Raw genomic sequence first — 26,904 nt, 5'->3', positions numbered from 1 at the left:
AAAAAGTCGAGCTGCAGACGTCACACAGCTAAAGGAAACTCACATATGGATAACGTGAAAGCCACAAACTCTCGTGCTTTTTACTGCCAGACGCCGTTTGGCATCAATACAAGCACACAAGCGGCCTCTGCTGGTGTGCGTGTGTGTATGTGTGTGTGAGAGATACTCTGATACAAATGAACTGATCAATTCTTATACTGATTCTGATTCTGATTCTGTTTGTTGAATCTGACTGTTGGCAATGGGCTCTACTTGCAACTGAGAAACTCTTCCTTGCTTTTCATGCTCATCGTAAGAAGTTTTAATTGTTTTGATTACTTTTCTTTTTTCGAAGTTTTAAACTGAATATTTAACAGTAAAATTTAATTCACAGCACAACAAATGTATAGACATATGATCAGCTATAAACTCATTTGAATTAAATTATATTTGTTTAAATGTTAATGCGTGAATTGAACTTTACTTGAACTTAAATAAACAACATGTACTTATGCAAAGCATGTGGACAAGAAACGGATGGCAACTGTTTTTTCTATATTTGTTCTCCATATTTGAACCATAGCGCAAAAACATTGTTGCGCCTCTTGATATTCGTGTTGGTCTTCATATAAATACTATATGCAAATATATATGTATATATATATATATATATATATACGTATATATATGTTTGGGAGACTTACGACTTTAATTTTGGCTTGAATTTCACGGAGTTTCCGTCTGGCGAGCACTTGGATATGGGAGCTGACTTGTTTACGGGTTCTCGTCTTGCCCGTGCGCAATTTGATGTAACGCGCGATTAGCTCGTTGCGCCCTGTAATGAAAAATATAATGTAAATATAAAATATGCCCAATAAAAAAAAACAATTAAATAAATGGTGCAATCCAATGTTTACACAAAAGATATTTCGGTTATTAGTTCACAAGTGCATAAAAATTACGATTCACATATGATACCTATGGATACATAGTATAATTGTGGCCGTGCATTCCCGGCATCAGTTGAGGCATTAAAGCGTTGCCTCCCCTCCAGCCTGCCCCTGCCCGCACAAATTCCGCTTGTCTGCAGACTTTAAAGATGCCACATTTACGTAAAACCACATATAGAAAGCTACAGTAGGTAGTGCCCCACTTGCAGGTACCCTGAACTTATTGCCGAACAGCCGCTACAAATATTTTAGCCTGACTTCGTACCTGGCATTCTTGATTAACTTCGCTGTTTATGGTACGATCTTTATGAAATATGGCTTAAATATGGCAGATACAAGTGTGTACATACCAGAGCACAAGGCTCTCTCTCTCTCTTATAGTTGCCGAGCTCGACGCGTGCACACAGATGTACGAACAGATGGAAAGGGCTAGATCGACTCTGCTCGAGAACATAAAAAATGAGATCGGAGATGCTTTCTTCTGTCTATTAGGTTCACTTGCACAATAGCTTTAACTCGCTTTTAACAGCTTCAGATTATTACTCTGCATATTTAGAATATAAATGAATAAACTTATACAGATGCATACATGACATACAATTATAATTCGCTTTTTGGGAGTTCACGTCGTAACATTCGCGCCATTTTGTATACATTTCATCTAACAGAATTATATTCAATAAATATCTGTGCTAAACACAGATCGCAACAAATTATTAAAATGAATTTAGCATTTGTCCGAAATTCAGGAAAATTCCACAGCGGTAATCAAAGTTATTTGGGATATTCCATATGCAGACATTTTGTGGATTCCAATTAAAGATAATTTCAAGGATTAAACAAACCGAAATTCTAAACAGAAATCATTCTAAACAAGTAAGAGGTTCTAGTCGGGAGCTCCTGACTAGGGGATACCTTGAACCCTCTTCTTCCAACATCATGTGCATATATATATTCTATTTTAGAAGCAATATGTCAAGTTTGGTGACTCTAGCTCTTATTATTTACCAAAATTGCCCAAAAAACAGGATATCGACATCGATTTTTATCGATTGCTTGGAAACGGAGTAAGTTATCGATTATCGGAAACAAACTCGATCTGCGCGGGAACTAGGAGCACCTACATCTAAAATTTCAAGCTCTTATAGGTTCTGAGATCCTTGCGTTCATACATACGGACGGACGGACGGACAGACAGACGGACAGACAGACGGACATGGCCAGATCGACTCGGCTATTGATGCTGATCAAGAATGTATATACTTTATGGGGTCGGAGATGCTTCCTTCTGCCTGTTACATACATTTGGATTTGGCACAAATACAATATACCCTTATACCCATTTTTAATGGGTTCAGGGTATAAAAAGCCAACAAATCATGGTCGCAAATAAGGTGCTTGATGGGCAAGTCTGTATGTAGGGGTTATTATTTGTAGCATCTACGACAGCACAGCTGGAGATGCGTTACAGAAACCCTATGATAGGATGAATCAAATGCTGCTTTCAGTTGTGCGCAAATTTCAATGAAAGCCCGACGACATTTTCACGTGTTGGCTAAATGTGCTTCGACTGACGTCAGTGTCCTGTTGCCTTGCCATTGCCCCACTGCCAGGCCAGCTATAGAAGCGACTGAGTGTGGGTGTGGGCGGGTCATCCTTTAGCTTATGCTTGGCAGCAGCAAGCCGGCAGAATGAGAGACAGAGCCCCATTCTGCTGCTCCTGCGCCCCGACAGCGATCCAGCTTTTATTGTACACACGCTTATGCGTTCACTAATTACATTCTTGGCATAGTTTCAGTTCTAACCGAATAAAATTATTTTCAGCGACTCAAACCCCGTCGCAGACAGCCCAACCAAGCACACGCATATTGCCGGATCCGGCGCTCAAAGTCCGGGCTACTGCTGCCGGGTGGGTGGGTGATGGTGGTGATGATGGTGGGGAGTTGGTGGTGTGGTTCGTATCGCTGCGCTGTAGGTACGGTTAAGAATTACTGGCGCAAAGAGCAGACACAACACACACAGGCATACAGGAACAAAGACATAGACGACCCACCCACTACCCACTTAATGCTTTGTGAACGCCTTTGGGCCAGCTCAGCCAGGGAGGAATTCAATGAAGCTGCACGGAGCGCCACGAAGTCAGTGATACAAATATAGAACCGAAAGTCGTGGGCAAGGCATGCACACATCTAAATGAGCCAGTTCACAAATGCGCAAAATGTAGCCAGAAACTTCCAGTTGTTTCCATTTGCGCCGATTTTTTAATCAAACTAGTTCATGAATCTGTACTTAAATTCACATTTTGCAAATAATTCTTAGCTGTTGCGATCAATGCAGGTTTTCGACCTAAGCCTGTTCGTGAACCAGTTCACATATGAACATATTAAGACACAAAACTATTTCTGGCATTTTATAATCAAATATTTTAGTAGTTCATATGACTGCTTTAATGAACCAGTTCGTAAGTGTGCACACTAACAGCATAAATTCGCACACAAAGAAACAAGAAGCTAGGCCTAAAGCTGTATTATTTCTGCATTAAATTCACGTAACTAGTTCAGTAGTTCACAGTTCACATGACAGGTTCTGCACGGGCAATTGTTATGCAGCCCTATCACTGAATAGATGCCAAGTAAGGTCCTGAGCGCCCAATTTCTTACCCCCACACCATACAAACACACACGCACACAGAGAGAGACTCTCACATATACACACACACACACACACACACAAGCGTGAACAAAACGTATATACTTAATATGAATAGGAAGAGCCGAGCATTTCAATTTCTTGACGCTTTAAATCTTTGCAAATCGATGGGCCATGGCCCAAAAAAGGAAGAGCCGGAATTCAAATGGAATTTATGGCCAAACTTTGTGTGCGACACAAATATGCAATATATATATATATATGTGTGTGTGTGTGTGTGCAAGTACTGTATATAGTGCGTTATTTTAATTATAGAGTAACTGTTTGTTCAGCTCGCATGACTAATAGAACAGAATCACGCTAAGCGATTCCTAATGATTCAAACGCTTTCGGCTCCATTCCAAACGCTGGCAGTTCAAAGTATCAATAAATAATCACGTATCTGTTTGTCATTTTAATCGCCAATTTATTTAATGCATTTAAATCAATCAAAAACCGAGTGCACAGTACTGTGGCCTGAATTGTGTACACGCTACGCCCGTTCGAATCATTCGATATATGTCAATTGAATTGTTGCTATCTAGCTACGAAAATGTTGACCCCGAGCTCTATTGCAGTTCACATCATTTAATTGATACTCATTGATGACGACAGGTGCTGCTAATTGTAGGATCGCAACTTTTGTCAAATACTTTTCGTAGTATTCAAAAGTGAATTGTGAAAATTTTGAATGTAGGGACTTAAATGGAGCACGCACGAGCTGCTCGTGTTAAGATCAAGGTTGCAAACTGACTTTAACTCGAACCGGTTCGTGGCTGGAATTACCTTTTGTTTTTTTAACCAAGTCATAGCAATTCTTACACATATTTTGGAAGAAAACATAGTGGATTCAGTACCGAGTTATAGTTAATTTGGACCCCATATTTGTTGGCTGCCAAATGCTGGTAAGCCCGCAAACTCTACGTAAAATAAAAATATTAAAGGTTTTCATTATTTTCATTAGAACTGGCAATTATAAATCAGAAAAACTGTACAAATTTGAGCATATGTGACAAACCGGGATTGGTATCTAGAGTTGGGTTCGAAAATTAGATTGAGGAACCTGAAGGAATGAAGTTGGTTCGAACATGCAAACGAAGCACCGAGAACTTGATTCTTTGAGTTTGCAGCCCAAGTCGAAACGATTAACTTTCGTGCTGATAGATGATGACAAACCGGGATTAGAATCAAGAACTGGCTTTAAGAATGTGAATGCGGGAGCTGAAGGCACGACGTTGATTCGAACCTTCAAACGAACTAACAACAATTTGATTTGCTGAGTTTGCAGCCCTGGTTAAGACTTTGAACTTCGTGCTGAATAGATGTTTCGTGTTGAATATATGTATGTATACGTCAAACTCAGGTGGGAATAAAGACCTAGTTTCAAGAATGTGGAGGAGGAAGCTGAAGGCGCGAAGCTGATTCGAAACTTAAAGGAACTACTGAGAATTTGACTGCGTACGACTTTAAATTTCGAACTGAAGAAATTAATATGTTTATTTGATTTTGACTATATATCTAGGGCGGTTTAATTAATATTCTGATGAGAAGAGACATTTATCTTAAATGTTTCGTGCTGGCACGTTTCCATCCCTAGATTGGCTCAAATGCCAGACACATAGAACAAGCACACAAGATTTTATTTGTACTCATATTTAAATGTGACAAAGGTTAATCAGTCAATTGAAGTGGCGCTGCTTTAAACATACGTAAAACACACACATATATAACTAAGTGTGCAGTCTTTTCGAGAAGGACAGTAATAGACGCAATTCTGGTGTTAATTAATTGCATTTTCTTGATATAAAAATGCCGCCGAAAAGTATTTTGTTTTGGTGTATTTTAAACTTGCTTCATCGTTTGCAGTTAAATTCGCAAAGGTTAATACCTCAGACATTAAATTATATTAGCTTAATTTAATTAAGTCCATAAAACTTAAGACAAAAACGAAATTTCGCATTAAAAAGTGCACGTTGGCAGCTTTATAAGACAAATAATCCATGCAGCAAGTAGAATGTTAATTTATTGCAGTTAAATAAATTAATCAATTTGAAAAATCCAAAAAATGTTGACAAATTTTCAACAAAGTTTGATTGTCTTTAAAATGAGTAATACTTATGATAATGTTAAATTAATATTAAAAAAAAACCTTGATTAGTATTTCATATAAAAATCGAATAAATTTTGACAAAATGATGAGTGCGCATACGCGATTTTTTATGGGCTTAAATAAGGTTGCGGTTGCAAAACTGGTTCACAATGGCAGCTCCCAAACTGGTTCAAATGTAGCTATTAACATTATTTAAAAATAAATATTGGCACTGTTTTGCAGCAAAGGGACGTTGCTCAACACTTTGCTAGCGGTTTCTGAGCAGTGTGGCCAGTTGTTGATTTAAATATAACCGAGATTAGCTGAATGCAGTGTTAAAAATAGCTAAAAATAGCTGAATTAGCTCTATGAGCACAAAAACAGGATTGTTTTCTGAATGCTGAACCATTTTAACTATTTATTTGTAGCCTGATAAAAGCCAAATACAGCTAGAAAATGGCTTAATTGTCGACACTGTTTGTAAGCGCTTTGAAATAGTTTCTGCATGCATGTTTATTAAGGGCTCTTCAGGTGAATTTTTTGCCAAAAAACAAAAAAAACCGTTTACACAACAAGAGGCGCATACACATGCACATGCATGGGGCAACATTGAATGCTGTGGTGCCACTTTGGCTACCATATAAAATCAGTGGCCAAGGCTAAGCGGGGAGGTGCCATATTCTCCATAGCGCGAATGTGCACACACACATGTTGGGTAAGTGTGTGAGCGTGTGTTGATGTGATAAGCCGGCTTAGTCGCCGCTAGTGGAGCTACATATTTGTGGCAGCAGCTGGAGGCAGCGCGGCAGGCAGAAAGTTTTAGGCCACAAATTTCACAGGAGGCAGGCACCAAGCCCAGCCCAAAACGCCGTTTCCCCCTAGAACCAAGCGCTGCGCCCCGCTTGCTGCATGCAGCTGTCCATCCGCTTGTCATGTGTCATAACCAGCCCCCCCCAGTGAGTGTGGGTGTGTGGGTGTGTGTGTGTGTGTGTGTTGCATGCTCAGTGAGTATGCAAATATTTGGAAAATTAACAACCAAACAATGGTTATATTTTCACACATAACGCAGCGGGGACGGCGACGTAGACCGCAACCAGTGCAAAGCCCTGCCCCTGCCCCTGCCCCCGCTCCGCCACGCCCCATTCTCTATGAACCCGCTGATTTTGGGAGGGACGTCAAGCTTTGCCGATATTTAGTGGGCAATGCAGTAGTTGTCTCGTGTTTAGCCCGTAACCAAAAACATTTTTCCAATTTCCCAACAACAACGCGTTTTTCTTGTTATTCGCTTTGCCGGCAGCGGCAACAACTCGTGCAGCTGGCGAACGTCAAGGAATTTTCAGAGTGGCTGCATAAGCCACGTGTTGGCAATAAATAAAACTTTAGTCGCCTCTTGTCACAATGTTTCGCATATTTAGCAAGCTGGTTAATAGAGAGCGGGGGCGAGAAAGAGACGAATCAATTGCAGTAATATCAGCTAATGCGGGCAAATAGAGGCTTATTAGCATTAAACTACTCGAAACAAGCAACTGGATCTATCTATGTACATACATATATGAAAGAGTTTAAGAAGCTTAAGATTTTACACGGAATCTACCTTTTGGGCAAAACTAAGCAGAGGCATCAAGTTTTTTGTGAAAAATAGGACTGTGGGGCTTAGATGTGTGAGCGTTGGACTAGCAAGCGAAAGGTCGCCGGTGCGAGTCCAATTTTTCAACAGTGCTCATTTGAAATGAAAATATTTACGGAAAACAATCCTAGCTCTAACTCTACCTATTAAAACTATGATTGGCATTAAAATTGTTTACTTTTTAATTGATTTTTGATGTATCCACTTGCAAGTGTGGAAAATGAATGGAAGAAGATTGTATAAATCTTTCTTGCTACCGATCCGCTTCAAATGAATTCTCACCTGGTTGGATATTGCAGGATCTAGCTCATGTGCAGAATAACTAACTGCCAACAAAGGTATATGCCAACACTACGAACAGAACAATAATGCTTGGGACGAACAATTCAACAAATCATTTGGCTAGGGGACGAGAGGGGGGGGGGGGTAATTTCTACCACTGTGTTTTGAATAGCCAAACAAAAAACGAGACCCCTTGTCGGGGCGCTGCAATGAAGGTGTCAGCTCGTGCTCGGAGCTAGGTAAGCCAAAAAGTGAAAAGTGAAAATTAATTACTTGCTCAAATACAAAAACAATGGCAAGCAATGGACACAGACACGGACACGGACACGGACATACGGGGCATAGCTTGAGCCGTTGCCGAAAAGCAAACAAAGTGTGCTTTCATGCAACAAGCGCCAGCAGGGACAAGGGACGAAGGAGCGGACGGTGCGGCGGCAACTGTGGGGAACTGGGCGAGTCCGAGCATAAAATGAAAACAATATCCTCTGGGACATAAATTACAAAAATTGTTGTTTATGCGTGTAGACGTCTCAAATAAAGCACACACAGGATGCGACTAGCAGCAGCAACAGCAGCAAAGCATTACCAGGCCGTGCCTATCGCCTGTGTGTGGGGGTCAGAGGCAGGCAACGCTGAAGGGGCATGGAGAGGGCGCAGCATTCTCACAATTTGCTGTCGTAATTCCATTGAGCCGCCATTTGGGTGTGGCCAGCAACAGCAGCAGCAGACGAAGACAACACGCCGCCGGCTTTGTATGTCCTTTTAGCTTTTATTGTAAATACAACAACACCCTCGCACACACACACAACCAGCGCAGTTCACGTTTACAATTTTAGTTGTCAGCACATTTAGCCCGACTCGACAACGTTTTGCGGCACGGTATCAAACTTTGAACGCCGCTGCCATCGCCTGTTGCCATATCCCAAGCCCAACCGAGGGGCCAACAACGCAACCCAACCCAAATGCCACCCACAGCCACCCACTGAAAGCAACCTGGGCGCACAAAGCGCTTTGACACAACTTTCAGCTCAAGGTTCAAAGTACGGAATTTATGTTTTCTTTACACGGGCCGCCGCAAACATACGCCAAAAAAGAAGAATGCGCCGAGCTTTAGAAGCATGCGACTAGCAGATGCTCTATAAATATTTAACATTCCTGATTTATGATTTAATCGTACCAAAGTTGGTTAGTTAGCTTAATTAAAAATATGAACTATAAACATAAATGCTGCGCTTGCCAACTTCTTGTGCATTAAGGTATGCCCACAAATTATGGCTGTCGATTGATTGATTTAATAAACATAATCTAAATACCCACGCTTGGGCTTTTTAAGAACTCGAAAACCGCTAGAAAAAAACGACTGCAAAACAATCGATTTTTGTATATGTCAAAATCGAAACTTTTATTGATATGTTCTGCGCTCATATTTCAACTATCGTTATAATCGAAACGTGCGTTTTTAGCGAATTGAATCGATGAATTTAAAATTATGCATATTCCCAGAACATTTAAAATGCCCAAACAGAGAATGCATGATTCGATAATTATCGAATTGTTATCAAAAGATACGCTAACTACATTTCTATTAGCTTTTTGAGAGAATCCAAGCAGATTTCCCTGGCAGTTGTTATAGGGTATAGCACACAAACAAAAACAATAGAAGCGAGCAGCGGCAACCGCAAAATTCCTGTTTGTTTTCTGTTTTTACCCAAGCACGAACGAAGGGCACACACGTGCGCAAAGAGAGAGAGAGAGAGAGAGAGAGAGAGAGAGAGAGAGAGAGAGAGAGAGAGAGAGAGAGAGAGAGAGAGAGAGAGAGAGAGAGGAAAGAGAAAGATAAAGAGTAGGAGAGTGTGTGTGCACCTTGTCGAGAAATTCATAGTCAACCAAAAGTACAGAGCTCAAGTATTCATATAAATTTTATATACATACGCCCACAAATACACCCCGCCCCATATGGATAGAGGTATATATTTGCAATACTATTGAAATTGAAATTGAAATAGTTCACTTACCATACATTTTACCCTCATCGGATAATATAATCTTTCGCCGTCCACATGGTGGATATATTGACAGTGCCTCTTGAAAGCTTTGCTCAATGTCCGGACTCCAGACACCCTCGGCATCGGCGGATGATAAATCTTTTTCGTCCTGAAATCAATTCCGAATTGTGTCAGTACTCACTCAATGATAAATATTTAAATATATATATATATATATATATATATATATATATATATATATATGTATATAAGTGGTCTGTAGTTCTGTGTAGCAGCTGCACTTTGTCCAGTCAATTATATCGATTCATTTTCTTCATCGATTATTCATCGAAAGCAAAAATAATTTGATTGCATTGTGACAACTGCTGTCGGCAATTGCTTACGTTCTGGATTTGCTGGGGCCACAGTCAAATGGAATGCAAATATTTGCGTTTGCTTTGACCTCAAGGAATAAGGAAGTCCTTGCTAGCCCTTACAGCCATATCCAAGTCTAGTTTTGAGGAGTACCTCAAATAGGGTTTCAATTGGGAAATTAACTCTAGTATGTTAGGTATGTCTAGTATGTCTAACAAGGAACTTGAAAGAAATTAAACGTAAAAACACATTCAATAATTTCTGTTCAAGAACTTAAGATGATTCAAAAGAGTTCTAGTTTTCATTAATATTCGTTAGGTCAATTATATTAAGCGAATGAAAGAAATGAAACATAAAAACATTCATAGATTTCTGTTCAAAATTAAAAAGGGCTTAACAAGTTGATTCAAAAGAGTTCTAGCTTTCATTAATATTCCCAATGGATCTTTAAGGAAACATTCCCAGACAACATGCACTATACAGATCATTAATTTATATAACATATCCACCTGTAGATTTTGTTTGTATTATAATTTGCGGTACTTACATCGCTCATATCGCCAACATCCAAGTTTTTACTGTCCACCATGCTGCCATTTGTGTCTGCCGATCCCAGGGGACCAGGAGGACCGGCATTCACTGGTGGCCACGGGGATGGTATGGTGCCGGGTCCGACTGCAAAGCAAATAACAGAGAAAAAACAATTTAGAAACAAAATTGTGGTGTGTGTGTGTGTGTGTGGTGTGGGTGTGTATGTGTGTGGGTGTGTGTGTGTGGTATCTGTCACACATTTTAAGTGCGGTTTAAGCTTCATAAATCTGTGTCATAGTCGGTAAAATGCGATCCAAACCCCCGCCGCCTACCACCCCAAATCATGCGCCCAGTCCCAGTCACGTTCTAGGCCAACCTGTCCAACAAACACGACCGGGTGTCCGGGCGTTGATATGCATTATGAATTTGCGTGCTGTGTGCGAGATGAAAAGCGCTTCAGCCACGCACTTAAGTACGTTTTTCATTTGATATGTTTAACAATGGTGCCAATGGCCAGAGGGAAGCAGCCGCTGCCTGAGACGGAGAGTGGGCAGGGGGCAGGGAGAGGAGGGACGCACTGATGAGAGAGAGAGAGGCGCGTTAGACAACGAGACAATCAACGCGTCTACTCCAAATTGATAGTAATCATGTGTGCCATGTCGGAGCACAAGTGCATAATCACTTGGCTAAATACATAACACACACGCACACATACACACACACACACACTAATTACAAGTGGCTTGTTGTCTGTCTGTGTGTGGCAGCTTCTTGGCTGAAGCGTTTGTCCTGCCTCTTATCAGGTCAACAGCCAAGTTTAATGATGGATATCAAGTAATTAAGCAACTAGCGAGTGCAAACTGACTCAAATATTATAATATATGCGGCAGATGGGCTATCTGTTATTTAATTAAAGGCTTTAATCGTCGATCTTGACAGTATCTCATGGGCACGGTCAAATAATATATTTGACGATTCAAGTCTTAAACTTCTTTAGCATTGTTAAATATATCAATTTAGCCGCTTTTCTATGCTTTCCGTAGACCATCCCATGTCGTACATCAGATATATACCTCAAGTCTTAAGCATGTAATTTTCATCAAAGACACAATCAAAATAATATATTTAATATTTTTATAATATATAGACATTTTTACCGAAATAGTTGGGGAACTTTTGACCTATTTGGGAGATTGAATTCTCAGCAGATCTCTTAATATATCTGTCTCATGGAATTATAGGTTTTTAATTAGACTTATTAATGACTTTATATCTATTTTTCAGCTGGAACTTTAAGCAACTTCAATAGTAGAACTGTACGATATATATTATTTATAAAAGGCTCTTCCCCCAGCCTCCCAGGCAATATATATAGAGAGTGTTTTATGCATTAGACCTTTCTTAGGTCCAGATCACGCAAAGTATATCAATCCATGTATCTGATTAATAAGTTGTTTAAGTGGCTTAGTCATTAAAGTGAGTGAATTACCAGACAATATATAATAGTCCTTTTCTACGTTTACTTTTTTATATACTCGAACTGGACATGACTTTGTGCCTTCAAATCATTCGTAACATTTACTAAAGAACTTCTGCTATAAGGAAGGAGATTTATAACAATAATATAAAGCAAGAAGAAAAAACAAATTTGGATCTTTGGATATGGTTTACGCAGCATAACTACGAGGAGAATTGTGCATTATTTGCATTATTCAATCGATAAAATGATGTGATATAGGCGTTCGCGTCTTAATAGGATTTGTCTCTTGTGTGATGAGCAAGTATCGTATATATCAGGAAGAGATAAGCCGTTCCTATGGCAGCTACTAGATATAGTAATTGGATCCAGCCTGATCCGACATAAGACCCAAGCACTGCGAGACATTATCGTCTCGGCTCTGGCCGATTAAGATTAAGAATATACATATATACTTTGTCGGGTCGTAAATGTCTCCTCGCGGAGACAATGTCTCCTGCGCGGGCACAAGAATGAAATGTGTGTAGTTCTTCTATTGCAAACATAGCTTATAAAATCCATGTTAATTTCTTGTTAAGATATATTTAAATATCTGAGTACAGAGACATTCAAATTGACCTGCTCCGAGATATTGAACGTGATATTATCTAATACTGTCAGTGCACAGAAGTTACCAAAAGCGATTAGGGTCTGGCTCTGGCTCTGGCTCTACCTGTGCCCCTCTCCCTACCTTTCCCTTTGCTGCCTTACTGCACAGGTAGCGCTGCGGGCAACACAAAACGCATGTACTGGGTCACTCAGATTTCGGGATTTGAGCTATTGACGACTCACCGGTGAGAGCCTTGAATTCCTCGAGGGAATCCAAATGTTTGGAGAACGGCGCCACCTTGGAGCCGTTGTCTAAGTCGCTTTTCAAATAAATTTTGGAAAATTCACAGCACAAAAACAAACAAAATAAACACACAAAATCGAATTGGAAACCTTAAAAAGCATCAAGTATTTAAAACTTTGGTTGTTTCTTATTTTTTTTCCTTTTTATGCGCTTTGCTAGTTGAATATTTGTCGCATTTTATTGTGGAAATTTCAGAGCATGCGAGGGGCGGCACGCGCGGAAAACGGGCAGCGGGTGGAAAGTTAAGAAGCAAACGAAACGATTAACCGACTTTCTTTTCACGAGACACACGCCAGCAGAGGGAAATAAGAAAACGCGTCTGTTTGATTGAAACGCGCTGTGGAAACTGAAATGCCTTTTATTTTGCCACTAATTTTTTTTTATTTCGGCTTTTTGTTTTGTGCGCTCCTTTGGGCTGCTCCTGTAGCTGCTGCTACAGGGGATGGTTGGCAGCGCGACAGGATGCAGTCCCAGTCCCAGTCCCAGTCTCAGTCTCAGTTTAAGGCACAGCCAATGCCGCACACAAGCAAACACACATAGACACAGATACACACTCACACTCACACACAGATACAGATACAGACACAATTAGGGGAAGGCGACCAAAAATGCCAGCGTCAACTGCGACGCGTCGTGCGTCATGGTATATGAGAATCAGGGAAATTCCAAGAACCGCCACAGCAAAGAAATTTTCATTTCAAATCATGTTTTTTAGCCGCCCCCAAACCCTTTCTGCTGGCCAAAGCTTCAAAGCAAACTGTACATACACACACATATTGCAGCTAGATCGGGCACATATATACACATCTATATGTGTATATGTATATACGTATGTATGTATGTAGGGGGTTGTAGGGCGCACAACAACAACCCGATAAAAACGGGCCAACTATTTAATAATAATGCACGGCTGCATTGCCTGAGCCGGCACGGCTTACGGGGTTGCTCTATGTGTTATAGGCCTTGCAATAGGGGTGACTATGCCATTTGTATGCCCTGTACGCTTTGATAAAGGTTAAAGAGGGTATATTGGTTTTGCTCAAATGTTTGGCACAGGCAAAAGGCAGCATCTATGATTACATGAAGTAAGTGAAATATCGATTTTGGGACATGTTTTTCTGGCTTAACTCGAGAATTACACAAGCTATATGTTATCGTATAGCTTAAGCAGACTAAGAATAGATAAACTTTTAAATAAATCTTTCCAAACTCTATAGAACTGGAATAATACTCATTTTTAAGGTAGAGCCTTTCGCTTTGGTATATGCATATGTATATGGCATATGAGTTTATGTGTGCGTGTGTTAAAAACATTCTAGACACGGCGCTTAGGGTATCTTCTAGTCGTGCACTTCCGATTAAATCACTTAAGACTGTTTGTAATGGCACCTCGGCACAGGGCTTAGGGTATCTATTAGTCGTGCACTTTCGACTAGAACAGTCTGACTTGTTCATAATCTCACACACGGGCGCACACACGCGCAGTGTGTACATTTTATCATATTCAGTTTCGGGCTGCAACATTTCCGGTTCATTGTAATTTCCAATTAGACAAGACTAGGCTTGAACTCGGACTCGGGACCTCGAACTCGGCTCAGGCCCGACTCACAGCTGCCTCGGTTGAGGTTGGGAATTTATAAGGGAATGCGTGCGTGTGTGTGTTGCTGCTGATGTTGTTGTTGTTGTTGTTGTTGTTGTTTGTCCTTTCTACCCTTGTTGGCAATTGGAATTTATGGTATTTATTATTTTCGCTTGCATTTCTCTATTTTCTTTCGCTTTATTCACGCTTGTGACTATGAACAGCTGTGCGCGAGATGCTTTGATAGTATTCGTGGCGGCGGTGGTGCTGCTGCTGCTTTGTCGGTGGTGGTGCTGCTGTTGGTGGAAGAGGTGGTGGTACTACACCAGGATCAGTCACCCCACTTGAAATGCCACTGTCTGTGTCTGTGTGTGCGTGTGCGTGTGTGTGCGTGAGCTCGTGATGCATGAGCCGTAATGCTGCCCATTAATGGGGTGATCCTTATTCAAATCTCTCCTGCACCCCACAGCACCAAAAATGTCCTGCAATGTGCCAAAATAAGTGGAAATAGATTGTTCTGATCGACCACCTGATATCCTGTACCCAGCTTCGATTAGCCCTATCATGCATTACCCCTGGCCACATGCACAGACAACTACATACAAGGAGCGAAATCCGAAAGGCCACGTTAACGAATCTAATCCAAAGGCAGGGAGTTGGTTTGATCCGTCAACTGTGGTTGACAATCTGGCAATGTTATCGAGAGTGGTGTTATCGATAGTTATCGAACTCGAAAAAAAGCGAATCGTTCTTTAAAAACAAAGAAATGTCATCTAAGAGTTGTTTTTGGTTGTGGTTATGATAAGTATAGGATAGTATGAATAGCATTGAATACAGCAGCCACACACACTAGACTGGGATTTGAACCAGCTAGCTGCCTGTTCGCTTGCCTGGATCACTAAGACGGCTCAACCGCCGAGTTGTGTATGCAATAAATTTATTTCTTTGCATTTACACAGCTTTAACAAATCCCGTAAACTCATGTTTACAGGGTATAAGAAACGGCAGCAAATTAACCCCTAACCTACACCACCACGCCACACACCACACACAACACACCACTGTGTACAAACGAAGCCTGCACAGTGGCACAATCGGCATTCCATGGTATGTGCGCGAGTTATCAAAAATATGTATCGCAACATATTTAGCAGGACATGCACGTAAGCAGACACACAACAGCCAGGAGACACACCTATGCATGAGAATATATATAAATATATGTACATATATATTCGCATATAAAATAAAAGTTGGGTGTACGCATATATGAGTTTATGTTTATCGGAACACAACTCTTCTGCGTTGTTTTTTTTTTTGTTGTATTTTAGCTAAGGATCTGCCATATTTGGCTTTACATTCACATCCTTGAGCACGGGCTCAACCCCTGTTCAGGGTTGGCCCTTTGCATATGGACGAGGTGGTGATAGTTTATCATCAATCAAATGCTCACGTGTGTGTATGTGTGTGTGTGTGTGTGTGTACGTGCGTGCGTGTGTATCTGGACACTTGAAAATCCAATCATCTTACATGAAAGCCTCGCTGCCCAGAGACAAAAACTGTCCTCAACTCCCAAACAAAAAGTGCCAAATGCGTTTCAAGGCTTAACCCTTTGATGACCTAATGTCTGGCAGAAACAAAATCTGAGGACAGGTTAGTTCCTAACTGGCATCTAGTCAGCTTTTAAGGGTAGCGAAAATCGAAAACAACAATTGCCACACAACAAAGCTAAAGCTTAGCAGATCTTCTCGTCAGATAAACAATTAACAAACCGAGCAGAACTATTTTGCGGGTTGCCCGCTTTCACATCGTCCTCTAACTGTACAATATGCTTAGGTGCTAAACAAGAGTTGGGAGCAGTTATTTGACGCAGACAAGCGAATAGGCAGGTTGCTGGTTCAAATCCCAGGCTAGAGTGTGTGGCTATTCATACTATCCTATACTTATTATAACAAGACCGATATCATTGAAGACCGATACACTTTCTTCGAGTTCGATAATTGTCGATAACATTACTAGAGCAGCCTGATATTAAGAAGCATGATTTAAAAGTAGTATCAATCGCAGTTCAAGGCGCAAACAAACTCCCTTACCTTTGGTTAGGGACGTAAACATGATCTTTCGCATCTGTAAACCTAGCTTCGGGAATTCTGAGCCCCGTTTGCAGCTTTGTTTGCCATAGAGCTTGGCGTAAAAGTGGGGTTTTTGTATTTTAGCTCGAGATGATGTTATTATTATCGATAGTCGATAACAGACGATAGTTGCAAGATATATCAATATCAATAGGTGTATATTTTCGGACATTTTTAGTGCTACCAAAGAATACATACAGCTGTCGTTTAGCAATTAAAACTATGGGAAGTTAAGAGTAGGATTCACAAAAAATAATATGTATAATATGTATATATAATATATTTTTTATTTTGTTTTTCATTATGCACATGTTATTCTATATTTCAACAGTCAGAAATTGGAATTTTAAGCAACGCTTTTTAATTAGCGAGCGAGCACAGTATACAGCGCGAAAGATGTAGGTATATAGTACGATATATCTTTATGTATATATATATATATATATATATACATCACATATCAGTTAATTAGGAAAATCTATTGGGAACCTTTTTCTTTTCCTAACGATAAGAATAACTCATGTAGAGTACCCCAACACGGCAGGATTGGGCATGTGTCTTGATCAGCAAAGACACGTTCATAAACATGAATAAACAATTAATGCTGATACAGTAAAGAGTGAAAGACTAGGAGATACCCTACACACAAACGAGCCATATATGGCATATGCATTCCTGAATAACATCGGTGTTTATAGTCCAAACTCGATGACATTTTGAAGTGTGTGTATACCAAGGCGATATCTTCTATCTTATCCATCTTCAAAAACACCCAATTTTTGGTGGAATGCTGTATAAAATATATCTAATCAAAATACTATATCAAACAAATACTATGCCACATGCTACACAAATAAGTTCATATTATTTATTATTTTCTAGCTATTTACTCAAAATCGATATATATCGATCATATGAAAATGTGAGAAATTGTCATCTTCATTTGCAGAAAGGTGTTATGCCCATTTTCAAATGACTCGAGGGTATGTACTTATATATACATATATATAAGTATTTCAACTCTTAGTCATAGCTCGTATGGGGTCTATTGTCGTTTGACATTTTGGCTACGGCCACAAAGTTCGATCGATTAAACCGGAAAGAAAGCCACACTCATGTGAGCATGTGTGTGTGTGTGTGTGTGTGTGACGGCTAGTTGTTTTTTTTTCTTTCTGTTTTTAATATTATAACAATTTGTTGCTGCTGTCGTTGGACGCCGCTTTGTGAAAGGATTTATCTAACATTTGCAGCTACTCTTCAATTGCTTTCCCTTTTGGCCGCAGGCACGCGCAACTGCAGCAACTGTCCGACTGTCCGACTGCCTGACAGTGAGCGTGTGTTTAATTGGTTTTTGTTTTTGTTTTTGATGAAAAGCAGCAGCAGCAGCAGTAGCATCAGCCGCTCGCAGCGCTTATGTATAACAGTTCTCAGGCAGCAGCCGCTTTATTTTTTAGTCTGTTTCTAAACCGGTTAACAGATTTTTAGTCGCTTGCCCTGCGACGCCAGAGCGGGCGGGCGGACGTGGGGGAGGCGTGGCCACAGCTGGAACTGGTTTACGTTTAATGGGCAGCTGGTGATACATCAGCAACAGCAGCAGCAGTGGCAGCAGTGGCAGCAACAACAGTTGCTTGTTTGTTTGCCAAGTTAATTTTATTTCATTTCAATTCGTTTGATTTGATTTCTTGTCAACACACACACACACACGCACACACACACACATGTGCCACTAATTTCGCAAATCAGCCTTCATCTTGGCATGCTTCTCCTGCAGCTGGCTGAGCCTCTTGGCCAGCGAGTGCAGATGAACGCTGGTGCCGCTCAAGGAGGTGACACTTTTGCCCGTGCTGAGCGCGCTGTGCGAGATCTCATGTTTCGGCAGCAAGGAGTCATCCTCATCCTCCTGCTCCTCCTCCTGTCTCTTGCCGTGCTGTTTCTGCTGCTGCGGCATCCCTGTGCCACCGTGTGCTTGGCTCAAATACTGTTGCCGGGCAATGGACAGAAAGCCAAGTTGGGCGCGCTTCAGTTGGCTGGTGGACGGCGCCGGATCGAAGCGCATCAGCCGGCCAAAGCAAATGTGACGCAGCAAATGAAACTGACAGATGACCTCCTTCAGGTACATATTGTGTATGCCATGGTAGACATGCGTCCAGGATGAGAGCGCCGTCACGCTCCACAGCTGGCTGGAGTGCGTCGAGAAGTTGCCCAGCTTTGTGCTGGCCACAAACGCCACACAGCCGGCAATCAAGTACTGTGAACGCCACTGGGCCAGAGTTTCGGCATCGAGCAGCTGTTTGGGCTTGAAGGGCGCATGGTAGCACAGCTGGGCGGCGCCCCACAAGAATGCGACAAACTGATAGTCATCCAGAGAGTAGGCGCCCTGGTTGCCCGCCGGCTTCAGATCGAACTGCGTCTGCAGGCGGCGCACACAGCTTAGATAACGATTGAACAGCATTAGCGCGGCGGCGGGCTCATCCGTCGGCAGCAGGATCTGCGCACGGAATAGACCGCACAGAAAGAACACAAAGCTCAGCTCGTGCCCGGTGCCATAATCGACGCGCGTATAGTTGCCAAAGGAGCCAGCAAGATACTGGCCCAGTTCGCTGACATGCTCGCATTTGTTGCGCGGCAGCGCCTGCTCCAGCATATTGAAGATGTTGCGCAGCATTTTCAGTGACCAGGAACGATACGCATCCGCGGCGCTGGGCTTGCTTTGCGTCAGCCAGAGGGTCAGGCGATCAAAGATGCCGCACAGACGCAGCATGGTCGCGCTCACCGGATAGGCGTCCGGCTGCATCTGCCGCACGCCCTGAATCGCGGTGCTCGTCCGATTGATGTACGTGACCAGCTCGTGGTAGGCTATCGAATTGGGCCAGAGCACCATATCCGACTCCTTGCGCACACGCTGCACGGCTCCATAGTTGATTCTCTCAAAGTACTTGGTTATCTTGGCGTCCATGTCCATATCGAGCTCTTCCGCTTCCAATTTTTATGCACTTAACTATTTTTCCTTTTGCCTTGTGTGTGGGTTGGCAAAACGATCAAAATAACTGAACTCACGTCAATTTCATAGCATAAATCAACTGAGAAGTCGACTAGCACATACCACGTACTTTTTATTCAAATTAAAGTCCAAACTTTGTGCAATTTGCAGCTCTTTGATATGGGCTTCATATGTGTTTATATTTATATGGCAATTGTTTTCTATTCTTTAATTTGGCTTTTCTTAAGCTTTGTATACTATGTAAAAGAAAAAAAGCAACAAAAATATATGTACCTAATGTGATGTTGCCAGATTTTTGTTTTAAAATCGATATTTAGAAATACTAGTGATATTTTTGCAAATATCGAACACAAAAAAGACTGAGATAAACTTGAACAGCAAAAGTATACATATTTGTTAGGGCGCATGATATGTGGGCACAGGGTATTTTCCGGACTGTCAAACGTGCCTTTCCAACTTAATATGCAATTAAATGAAATATATAAAAATATGGCTCAATTTGTGAAATTGATGGTAATTTTGAAATTTGTAACTCATACGATATGTTGACCAAAATACATATATATTACAAATAAAATATTGCAAGTTGCGGAACTAGATCTTGGCTTTGGACAATGCTCCCCTGAATATTGCTTTGATAAGGTTTCGGTTCTATTTATTATATTAAGCAAAACAACACGACGTATGATTAACTTTTAGTAAAACAGTGTAAACAGATTGTTATAATCGCTGTTTTTTTATAGAATAACTAAAGGAAACTAAAAAAAATATCCATTTCCCAACAAACAAGTTACTCTTTCTCTAATATTAAACTAAATCAAGCAAATCGAAGAATCTTCCGTCTATACAAAACATTTACTAATATCGTTTCTTACAGAATCTATAACAGCTGTAACTGCAACAGTAACAGTTGCAGTGCCAGCCACTGTTAGCGTTAACAGTGGGCGAGACCAGCTGCCAGTTGCCAGCGAGCGAAAGAGCGACATAGCCAGAGAGTGAGAGGAGCATGAGCAATTTTCAGTGCAACGCAACAACATTTTGTAATAACTCTTGCACAAAAGCAAATTTGAATTGTGCGCGCACTAAGAGAGAACGTTTACGCCATTGCCGTTTGCCGTTGCCTTTGCCTATGCCTTTACTTTTTGCCCAGCAAAAGCAGCAGCAGCAGCAGCATTATCAGCGCTCTCTTAAGGTGTTGGGCCTTTCGAGTGCACGCCGCGTTCATTGACTAAGGTCTCGAAATAGTGTTTAAAATTAAATCGATGACTCAGACAGGTGACCGCGTCCGCTCACCCGCTCTAAAACCGACCGCCTCATCGTTGTCTGGCCCGACTAAGTACTTTCCGAGTGGGTTTCGTCCCGTTCAGTTGAGCAGTTGAGTGCATGGATGCGTCGACGTCGACGTCTCGCTGATTTCTTTGGACCAACGCGGCGTGGTGACAACAACGTCAGGCGGCAAATTGCCGACTCTCGCAATCGCTTGCTCACACACACACACACACACACACACACACACACACACACACACACACACACACACACACACACACACACACACACACACACACACACACACACACACACACACACACACACACACACACACACACACACACACACACACACACACACACACACACACACACACACACACACACACACACACACACACACACACACACACACACACACACACACCACACACACACACACACACACACACACACACACACACACACACACACACACACACACACACACACACACACACACACACACACACACACACACACACACACACACACACACACACACACACACACACACACACACACACACACACACACACACACACACACACACACACACACACACACACACACACACACACACACACACACACACACACACACACACACACACACACACACACACACACACACACACACACACACACACACACACACACACACACACACACACACACACACACACACACACACACACACACACACCACACACACACACACACACACACACACACACACACACACACACACACACACACACACACACACCACACACACACACACACACACACACACACACACACACACACACACACACACACATGCAATTTTGGCATGCGTTTGTGTTTGTGTGCTTGTATGTACATACACATGCTCAGTTATTATTTGTTTATTTTATTTGTCTGTCGACAGCAGCAGAAGCGGCAGCTGCCGCCGCCGCACACTTTGAATAATTGGCAACATTTCTCTGGCCAACAAAACGATACAGGAAGTGCGAAGCAAGTCACGTACTTCGAAAACAGAACACAGCAGAAGCAGCAGCAGCAACAGCGGCAGCGCCAGCGTCGGCAACGCAATGGGACAAATCTAAATGAGTGCAAGAGAGCAGAAGCAGCAGCAGCGGTAGCGGCAGCAGAAAACAGCGTTGCCAATTCTGGCATTTTTGAAAGTGATTGCGAAAAAGTTCAAACTGCGGGCAGCAGTAATTTTGGCTTTTTTCAGCTTGTAAAAACGGACATGTCTATTTTTTTAATTTCATATTTCTCTTTTCCGAAAACGTGCAAATTAAACAGCTTGATCATAATAATATACTCCATTTTCTAAATGTATTATTAAAATGGAGTATTTAGACAAATATAAAGGCAAATCCAAAATTATTATTATAAAAAAATAATATATGACATGAGTAAGAAAACAAAAACTAGCCTCCTCCATTTTCTTATGCACCCAAACTAGCATTTTGCTTATCAAAGTTGGCAACACTGGCAGCAAGTGACAAAAGAGAACCAACTGAGTTGTTTTGGAAACATAAACTGCAGCTGTGAGAATGTCTGTGTGTGTGCGTGTGTGTGTGTGGGTGTGGGCTTGTACGTGTGTAAGCAGCCAGGCTCTTTAAATGCTCTCGTGGGTGTGTTTCGCACATGATCTGCAATGGCGCTTGAATTGCATGTTAATAGCACTCGTTGTCATCGGTCATCAGCCGGCTGACAGGCGACAATACTTTCAAAAACTATATGCATGCAACATGCACATATGCACGCACATACATACATACAGATTACAGATTACATACGTACAGATATTTGTGCAGAGTTGTTGATATGTGATATACTCCACATATTGTACAGTTGTGGAAACTTAAGTGAAATATTTACCGATTGGGGGAATAAAGAAATAATGTATGTATATTTTTGTGAATGGGTAGGATGAGCGCCAGAAACGGGCGAGAAATGAGAGATGCCAGACCGCAAATTTACAAAGAATTTGCCAACGATACGTGTTACGTAGAAAAGTAGACTGTAGGAAGCATATTATGTAGTAGGTAGATACATATGTATATATGTATGTATGCATATGTGTATGTGAGATATATATGTATAAAATTAAGAGGAATCGTGTCACACATCAGGAGGTATTCTATAACCATTCGTATATTTATAGGTTAAGGTTGAAAAATAAACTTAGTCATCAGCTCATCAAATGCAATTTAATATATTCATATTCTATTTAAGTTCTGAATTAATCAACAGAGATTCAGAGCTGAAGTTAAAGTTAAAACACAGCATACTTTTAAGGTGTCATTAAGAACTTTGCATAGCTAATATGCATACATACAAAAGTTAACAATTATCTATTGTTTGGCATAGAAAACCAAAGTTAAATGGACGTTTAAAAAAGCATGCAAGCAATAAACATGTTTTGCCGTGGCATAGTATATTTGGGCTCTAGCAAGCTATTTAATACCCTTACCAAGCCTATAGCTTTGTAAGGAGAAGACACCTTTAGAAACAGGTAACAGGTTCAAACACGTTTCCTGACAGACTTATAATACCCTCTACGAAGATATAAAGAAGAAGATAAATCATCTAAAATTGTCATCATTCGTTTCATGGAACTTAGGAGAGGTTAAATAAAATTAACATACATTTTCCACCGTACAATATTTAAGACTAAATTTCTTAAATTCTCCAAAATCAATGGAAAGTCCGACGAACGAACATTCTCGATTGTCGCAGAATATATATACATATATATGTATATCCATTAATTATAATCGAAAACTTGTTGGAGTTAGTCGATTGTTTATTTCTTTTGCAGCGCAATTTGATTGAAAACTTCTTGTCGCCTTGTCGCTGCTGATTGCAACGGTAGAAGTGGGATAGGAATAGGAATAGGAATAGACGAAAGGGGTGTGGAAAGGCGGAAACTGGTTTTCGACTGCTGGCAACAGATATAAAGCCAAATGATGTCTCGTGGCAAACGGTGCTAACTGATTGGAAGAGACAAGAAAGCTAGAAAGAGAGAGAGGAAGAGAGAGAGAGAGAGAAAGGGAGAGAGAGAGCAAGAATCAAACAAATGTGCATAGAACGGATCGAATCGATTGGAAATCCGACAGGATTGCGTAATTGCCGCTTTTCGCAGTGTACTGCAATTGGGGGCTGGGGGAAAGCCGTCGGGAACGGGAAAGGAACAAACCAACAACAGCAAATGCTGTGGAACCGTTCAAATCGAATTCGTCGCGAGTACCAAGGTAAACACACTCAGCAAAACAACGAGCATTGGAGAGGAAAACAGTAGAAACCACTACAAACAACAACAACAACAACAACAGCAACAACAACGCGGCGCACATACAAAAAGAATGGCCCCAAAAAGAAAAAGAAGAAACAACAAAACAGAAGAAAAAAAACTGGTAGGACAACTTTTTGTTTCGCCTGATAGAAATCCACACACATACACACACACATACACTCACACACGTTCAAGTCAAACTCGTACTCAAGCTTAAAGTCAAGTTAAAAAAAAAAAAAACACAAAACACAAAAAATCCCCAAGCTGATTTTGCTATTGCTAATGCTATTTATTGCTGACTTGACTCGGGGACTGGTTGCAGCGATCGCGCCTAATTTTGCATAACAGACTGTTATGTTATTAACAGTCGGAAATGATGGCAGCCGACAACAGCGCTCAAATGGTTTGGCTGCTGGCTAAAGATGAGCTGCGACGTCATGACTTATGAGTGCGTGATAGCTAGGCAGAGGGCGAGAGAGTGAGACAGAGAGGGAGAGAATGGGGAAGAGCGAGAGCAGGACATGGTGTAAACGGTGCATGGGCAAAAAACATTGCGCAAGACGCAACCGATCGGGTTCTGTGAACCCCACCTAACACACGTACATTGCTTATAAAAGTTACAAAGGTAGCGACGCTCTGTTGTTGTTGTCACTCGCTTCAATAGGCAGGCATACAGCTAAGTGTGTGTGTGTGTGTGTTGCGTGTATAAACGTAAGAACATGTAAAGGTAGTGGAGTATATATATGTATATATATATATATATATGTGCCTGCATGTGGGTAGGTAGAAACCAGTATAGTAGTCGTATCCAATGTGTTTGTTATTGTTGTTGCTTGTATTGGTTGTCTTTGTCACCAGCGTTGACTTGATTAAAGAACGCGCGTGCACTGCACAAAAGAGAGAGTTCAAATGAAGAGCGAGCGCACAAGAGTAAGGGCGGCCGAGCGTAAGAGTAAATCAATGCAACTTAGCCAAGGTGTAAAAGCCGCACACACACACACACATACAAAGGCCCACTGCATCTGTTTGTTTGTAGAAGGAAGCAGCTCTTGTATTTTCTCTTTCTGCAGGATACATAAATCACAAAAGCAGCTGATTTAATTTAAAGATCAAGTCGCGAAATATACAATCTAGATAAGATTTATATTTTTTGCCTAGTAACTAATTTTGAAGAGTACGACTTGAAGCTTAATTAAAGGGAAATTTAAGTGTAATTATACTAGGTTATTAAAAGAATCGAATCGTCTTGAATATTGGCTTCTTGCCTCTCAGACTGTAACACGAAATCAATGACTCTCAAACTCTAACAGTAGACAGTTATGCAGAGTTAGTCAGGAAAATACAGTATACATATAAGATATCCGGTATCAAAATAGAAGAATATAACTAAAATATATTTATACAATGATGCATAGATTATAATTTAAAAATGTTGCTAATCAATCCCGCTTGACTGAAAAATATTAGATTCGATATTCGATAAGCAGTGAGACAATATAATAAAGTCCCATATTAAATAATTGATGTTATTCGAAATATTACGCTATCCAACGTGGGAAATTTTACAAGTATGTTTGTATGTATTTTCAATATGCAAATAAATGTTAAGGGTGCTCCGCTCTCTTATACCCTCTCTTATCGGTTACGATCACATACGTCGATGACAGCCAGAGATAAATTGAGAGAAACACACGTATGTACATGTATGTATTTATCTATGTTATTAAGAGAGCAAGACTAAAAAGGTAGAAAGAGTTGGAGAGAGAGAGAGAGTTAGAGAATGAGAGGGTGTAAAAAACGCACCTGCTTCTGGTTTGCCAACAACAGCGACGTCCAATTCGCTGTTGCTGAGATTGTTCTGCAATTGCAGCAGCCCCGTGCCGCAAGTGCTTGAGCTGGTGATGTTTTTCATGCAGCCAGCTTTTATTGTATGTGTATGTGGTAATTGCAAATGGGATGCTGATGTCACAGGCGTACACACGTTTGCTGTTTTTTTATTTTTAACCGCTGTTAACTGTTTTCACTGTTGTGCTTTTTGCTGTTATCAGTTATGATAACGCCCAGCGCCTGTGCGCGATGTACTTGTTACCGTGTTTAAAATCACTTTTCTTGCCGTTTGCACTTCACATTGTGTGTTGAGAACTAGATTGCAAAGATTTATGAAATGCCAGTTGAAGGCAATTAGAGTTGAGATTTTATTCTCTTTTTAAACTTGCGCGCGCGCGCCGCTGCTGCGTCTGCGTGTGTATGTGTTGCGTCTACTTTGAATGCATGTATGTGTGCGCGCGCGCGCCCGTGTATGTGTGTGCCTTTCAGCAGAAAAAAGGTGCAGCAGACATTGCGAGAGCAGAATTGTAAAATAAAAAAAAAAAAAAAAGGAAAACAAAAAGAGTAAAAGAGCACAAAGAATGGACGAACAAGCGACGCTTTGGTAATTTTCTGCACTTCTCGAGTCGCGCTTAATTGAAGCTTTTGCTTAAAGCGCAAATGTTGCTGTTGTTTTTGTCTGACCCACGCAGCTCATATGCATTGAGTGGCTGTTGCATACAAATTTGTTGTTTTCCTTTTGGAACGAGTGCATCTGTGTGCGAAATAAAAAACCAGCATGCACACATACATATGCATACACATATGTGCATATTAATGTACGCATATGTTTGTGCCCTGGTGCGTACTTTTTGAGTGGTTCCACTCTTAAAGATGTTGGGCTCACCGC

The 26,904-nt window shown here is 41.1% G+C and overlaps 1 protein-coding gene across 3 annotated transcripts in view; it reads right to left on the bottom strand.

The window, feature by feature from the left end:
- LOC115766294 (protein scalloped) overlaps positions 1-26,904 on the bottom strand; it is a 64,898-nt gene that overhangs the window by 3,549 nt on the left and 34,445 nt on the right. For 2 of the 3 annotated variants that reach the window (XM_030710168.1, XM_030710169.1), the window contains exons 2-5: positions 25,992-26,330; positions 10,523-10,650; positions 9,631-9,769; positions 684-814 (exon numbers count right to left, since the gene is read on the bottom strand). In XM_030710168.1, coding sequence (XP_030566028.1) covers positions 684-814; positions 9,631-9,769; positions 10,523-10,650; positions 25,992-26,100 — 507 coding nt within the window. In that variant the 5' untranslated portion in view covers positions 26,101-26,330. The remainder of the gene's footprint in view (positions 1-683; positions 815-9,630; positions 9,770-10,522; positions 10,651-25,991; positions 26,331-26,904) is intronic. The other variant, XM_030710170.1, reaches the window with a different exon arrangement.

The sequence above is a fragment of the Drosophila novamexicana genome, unplaced genomic scaffold (genome assembly GCF_003285875.2).
Source record: "Drosophila novamexicana strain 15010-1031.04,08,12 unplaced genomic scaffold, DnovRS2.1 tig00001089-arrow-arrow-pilon, whole genome shotgun sequence".
Lineage (NCBI taxonomy): Eukaryota > Metazoa > Arthropoda > Insecta > Diptera > Drosophilidae > Drosophila > Drosophila novamexicana.
This window is presented reverse-complemented; position numbering and strand designations above follow the sequence as displayed.